This window comes from Echinops telfairi, unplaced genomic scaffold (assembly GCF_000313985.2).
Source record: "Echinops telfairi isolate 266 unplaced genomic scaffold, ASM31398v2 ScPeMD7_5592;HRSCAF=6446, whole genome shotgun sequence".
Taxonomy (NCBI): Eukaryota; Metazoa; Chordata; class Mammalia; order Afrosoricida; family Tenrecidae; genus Echinops; species Echinops telfairi.
This window is the reverse complement of record NW_022109491.1, coordinates 425059-430396: the sequence shown is the minus strand read 5'-3', so window position 1 is coordinate 430396 and position 5338 is coordinate 425059. Positions and strand designations below refer to the sequence as shown.

Sequence of the window (5338 nt, the reverse complement as noted above, 5' to 3'; positions counted from 1 at the left end):
GGCTGGGGGAAATGATTGAAGGTGACCTTGATTTTAGTATTTGCATCAGTGGTTCCTGGGGATTTTAGGGTGGTGATGGGATTTAGGGGGTGTTTGTGTTGGGGTGGGAGTCTTGCGGGGTCGGGGGTGGGGGTGTTTGGCTTGGATCCACAGCAGAACATACTTTCCTGGTGGTGAACTGAATCCTCATTTGCATCTAAACATGCATGTTTTGTTTGTCTGATGATGCCTCATGGGAGGTGTGGCCTTTTATGAGAGACTTCTCTACCCCCACTCCCACCCCCAGTCTATTTCTATTTCTCTACCCCTTCACCTTCCAATTTGCTGGGTCTCTGTGCCTGCCTCCAGGGTGACCCCATATGGGCCACTCAACCCTGAGAGCTATTGTTGCCCTGCCATGTTTCTACTGACCTTGAATCTATGCCATTGTGCACCCACCGGCCTGTGATCTTGCATCCTGCTTCACCTTCTGCATCATTAGCCTACAGCCCTGTGAGTCTGAAGAGGACGCCACTGACCTTGGACCCATGGATTTAAGTTGGACTGGGCTGGATTGCTTTCTTGATATAAAGTTCTTCCTTATACATATATGAATGTCACTGGTTTTGTGTATCTAAACCCAGCCTAAGATAGTGTCCAACCTCCTAGGTGGTCCACAGCATATTGTTTGCATAGACCCACTCAGTCGTTGTTGAGAAATTACAAGGACTATGGTAGAAGGGCCCCCTTCAGATAACTGATCTGGGATATGGAACTTGAGTCAGATCTCTGGAGTCAAGAGGGGTGCATCAAATTTTTACAGGAAAGAGAAAGTGTCGGGGAACAGACTTGAGAGCTTATAAATCAGAAATTAATAAATGTAGAAAATCCAGAAAGCCCAAGTAAGCCAACACCTGTGATTGTCGACTGAGAATAATGTGAGAAGCCAGGACCCCTACTGAAGAGGCCTAGGTTTAGAGCCCACTGTAAAGGATCCAGCAATATGAAATTCCTTCTCCATCCCACAGGTCCTGGATACATGGGAATAAGAAGATTTCCTAAGTGAGGATTGAAGACATCACCCCCCACAAGTTGCCAAGATCCATCTGGAGATGAAATGACTTGCCACTGGCCCTGTGGCCGAATTTCAAGGCAGTGACCACCCTGACTGTGGTCATTACATTGCTTGGTCCTTCGGCCTAGGGAGAATAGGACTAGGGAAAGGTCTTGGCTTCAAAGGACAGATTAGATAATGGAGACCATGAAGAAACCGACAAGAGGTGAGAGTTGTTGAGGGTGTGGAGAGGTGAAGAGAGGACCAAGGCTCCAGGTTCATGTGAGAAGCCTTTAGTGACCACAGCTGAGTAAAGCACCTCCCATGATGAGACGAGCTATTCGGGGAGTACTGTGGGTGATCTACTTTCTCACAGCTTCTCTTTATTCCCTTAGGCTTGTCTTCTAAGGATACCAACTGGCCCCAAGCGAAGAAGAGAAAGCCCCAAATACTGGTGAGTTGGAATTACCTTGTTTTTTGAACTGCTGGCTCATTGCTCAGGTAATGGGGACATACTCTGTTTTGGGAAGAAGAAAGTGATAAGCCTTTAGTCATCTAATGCCGTCATGGCAGCTACCATGGTAGGCCTAAGGAATGTTTTTTGAAAAACTGAGGTTATTAACATTTTTTAATGTGCTATCAAATTTGATACAATAGTTGCAACAGTGGGCTCAAGAATAGGATCAATTGTGAGGACCAGCAGTGTTTTGTTCTGTTGTACATAGGGTCCTAAGGGGTAGGCTGCCCCTCCCTGTATTGGCGGAGGGCGTGATAGTACCATATATGGGTCTCTTCCAGTCTGTTGACCAAGTAACTGCCTTCCAAATGCCCTGGCGCAGACGTGTGAGTGCTGCCAGTGCTTCATCAGCTTGTTGAAATGTTTCGGTAGGTACTCCATCAACTCTTGGAGCCCTGCTTCTGTCTGATGCTTTCAGGGCAGCTTGGTCTTCTTCCTTCAGGATCATTGGTTCTTGCGCTTTTGCTTCCTCCTGAAATGGTGGAATGTTGACGAGTTAGTTCTTTTCCATATAGTGACTCTGTATATTCTTTCCATCTTTTGCTGCTTCCTGCATAATTCCAGTATTTTGCCCATAATGTCTTTCAATATTGTAACTCCAGGCTTGAGGTTTTTTCTTGAATACATTCACCTTAAGATATGCTGAGCATATTCTTCCTTTTTGGTTTTCTAACTGTAGGTCTTTGCACATTTCATGATTATATTTGACTTTGCCTTCAGCTGTCCTTTGACATTTTCTGTTTACCTCTGACTTCATAATTTCTTCCGTATGTCTTAGCTAGTATATGCTAGAGCAAGTTTCAGTGTCTTCTGACATCCACTTTCTTATCTTTCCTGTCTTTTTAGTGCCCTTTTTTGCTTTCTCCATGAATAATGTTCTGGTGGCCTCCCACAGCTGATCAGGTCTCCTGTCATTAGTGTTCAGTAAGTCAAATTGGAAAAATAATAACAATTTATAAATTATCAAGGGTTCGTGGGGAGGGGAATAAGCTGATACCAAGGGCTCAAGTAGAAAGAAAATGATGGCAACAAATGTGCTTGCTACAATGAATGGATGGATGGATTGTGATGAGTTGTATGAGCCTTCAATAGAATGATTTTTTTTTTAAGTTTTACGAGCCCCCAATAAAATGGTTAAAAATAAATAAGTCAAATTTGTTCTGAGATGGTCTTGAAATTCATGTGAGATAGACTCAAGGTTGTAGTTTGGCTTTTGTGGACTTATTTTAATTTTCTTCAGCTTCATCCTGAACTTACATATAAGCAGTTGATGGGCTGTTCCTCAGTTAGCCCCTGGCTTGGTTTTAATACTGATACTGAACTTCTCCACTGTCTCTTCCCACAGATGTAGTCAATTTGATGTCTGCGTGTTCCATATGGAGAAGCCCACGTATGTGGTCACTTTGTGTTGTTGAAAAAAGGCATTGACTATGAACAAGTTGTTGGACTTGCAAAATTCTACCATGTGATCTCCAGCTTTGTTTCTATCATCAAGACTATTTTCCAGCGACTGTCCCTCCCTCTGTTTCCAGCTTTTCTTTCAACCATCAATTATCAGTGCATCTTGATTGCATGTTTGATCAATTTCTGACTGGAGACGTAGGTAGAATTCTTCAATTTTTTTATCACTAGCTTTAATGGTTGGTGCATAAATTTGAATAGTAATTGTATTGATTGGGCTTCCTTGAATTCAGATAGATATAATCCGATCACAGACAACGTTGTACTTCAAGACAGATCTCTTTGATGATGAATGCAATGCTATTCATCTGGGTTGTGCTATTCTCAGCAGAGTAAACCTTTTGATTTTGATCAAAATGGCCAATTCCAGTCTATTTCAGTTTGCTAACCCCTAGGATATCGATCATGTGGTCCATTTCATGTGTTAGGACTTCCAGTTATCCTGCATTCATACTGTGTACATTACAAGTTCCATCATTAGATTTTTGCAGCTGCTGCTTTTCATGTTGAGTCGTGTTCCATCAGCAAGTGAAGGTCCCAAAGGCTTTGCTCCCGCAAGCTTTACTCCAGTCGCCTTTGTGATGGGCTCTGCTTGAGAAGGCAGCTCTTCCTCAGTCATATTTTCACTTCTGACCTGCTCATCTTCTGGCACTCTCTGACAGTGTTCTGCTTCTGTTCATTCGGCTTTCGGTTTCAGTGCTATGCATAAGGTTTTCAGTGGCTAATAGTCGATTCGTTCTTCGTGAATAGTCTGTTCTTACTCTGGAAGCTCCACTGCAACCGGTTCACTTTGGCCAACCCTGCTGGCATTTGAAATACCAGGGACACAGCTTCCAGCATAGAGTACAGAATTACAAGGCATCACCTAAGTGATTATGACTAGAGGGGCCATATTAAGTGACTACATCACAACCGTGTTCTCTAGAAAGAATAAACTATTTCAGATGCAGACTTTTTAAGACCACCAGCTAAACTATCTATTACATTTACAAATATGTTTTGAGTTTCTGGAAGATTATCTGGCCCACAGTTTGGAAAATTGATGATGTGCTTGGTATTTTTGCTTATTGTAGGAGCCAGTTACATTGGAGGATATCACTGTGGTCTTCACAGAAGCAGAATGGGAGACACTGAGCTCTGAGCAGAAGAACCTGTACAGAGACGTGACGCTGGAGATGTACAGGAATCTGCTCTCCTTGGGTGAGGATGTAGTCTTTTACTCATTCAGTAAATATTTATTGGCCACCAATGTGTGCCAAAGGGGTCTTGGTAGTGTAATCATTAAGCACCCAGCTCCTTACAAAAAGGCCAGCAATTTGTACTCCTGAGCCGCTTCATGAGAGAAAGATGTGGCAGTCTGCTTTCCTGAAAGTTCTGCCCTTGGACACCTATACAGTACTTACTCTGCATTACAGGGTCTTTAAGAGGTGCACTGGTGGCATAGTGGTTTATGCTTTGTGTTGCTAACCACAGGGTCAGCAGTTCAAAACCACCAGCTGCTGTGTAGGAGATCAGGCTCTCTACTCCCATAAAAAGTTAGTCTGAGAAACCTACAGCGGCAGTTCTATTGTGTCCTATAGGGCTCCTCTGAGTTGGAATTGACTAGATGGTAGTGCATATAGCATCTCTGACAGGTTTTTGTGTTTTTCTGTGTTCCAAATAGTTTGCACTCAACTATTAACCTCAAGGTTGGTGGGTCAAACCCATCCAAAGATACCAGAGAAGAAAGGCCTGGCACTCTGTTGCCACAGATTAAAGGCAACAAAAGCCTATAGACCACATAAAATAAATTTAAAAAATAGACCCTAGGAAGCAGTTGTGCTGAGTAACACATGGAGTAGGACTAAGAGTTGGAATCAGTGGCAGCGGGTTTGTTTTTTGTTTGTTTGTGTTTGTTTTTTGTCTATGTGCCAGGTAATATTCCAGACACTCAACACATTAGCCAATGTAAGCCTCACGGGCTTTTTTCAACTACGAAGAGAAACAATAATCTTTACCTACAGAGATACTACATTATGGAATGGTAAAACGTGACGTATGCAATACAAGGAGAACCTAATAATATAGTAGAGCGGGGGGATGGAGTATTGGATGTGCTAAAGTTGGAAATTTGGCATGTGAAATCAAGGAGCTAACACTTGACCATGGATGTATGGCGTGAGGGATCAGACCTGCAGGAACTAGGGTGAGAATACATCAGATGGAGAGCAGTGTCAGTGGTGCTGAGGCTGAGGACCTGTCAGAAGGCCAGGGCAGTGGGGGCACAGGATGCAAAGGAGAACGTAGTGAGAGGTGCCTTCTCTACCAGCTATTAAAATGGAATGTGA

At 43.3% G+C, this 5338-nt stretch overlaps 1 protein-coding gene across 1 annotated transcript; it reads left to right on the top strand.

The window, feature by feature from the left end:
- Window positions 1-959: 959 nt before the first annotated feature.
- On the top strand, window positions 960-4339 carry LOC123522303 (zinc finger protein 343-like). The gene is made up of 3 exons (XM_045295479.1): window positions 960-1259; window positions 1429-1487; window positions 4085-4339. Exons 1-3 carry the CDS (start codon window positions 1232-1234, stop codon window positions 4337-4339), a joined length of 342 nt encoding a protein of 113 aa, XP_045151414.1. The 5' UTR covers window positions 960-1231.
- The last annotated feature ends 999 nt before the right edge of the window (window positions 4340-5338 follow it).

Coding starts and splice junctions, on each gene's coding strand:
- LOC123522303 (XM_045295479.1), top strand. CDS start 1,232: ATGGAGACCATGAAGAAACCGACAAGAG. Junction 1,260..1,428: donor CATGAAGAAACCGACAAGAG/GTGAGAGTTGTT, acceptor TTATTCCCTTAG/GCTTGTCTTCTAAGGATACC. Junction 1,488..4,084: donor AGAGAAAGCCCCAAATACTG/GTGAGTTGGAAT, acceptor TGCTTATTGTAG/GAGCCAGTTACATTGGAGGA.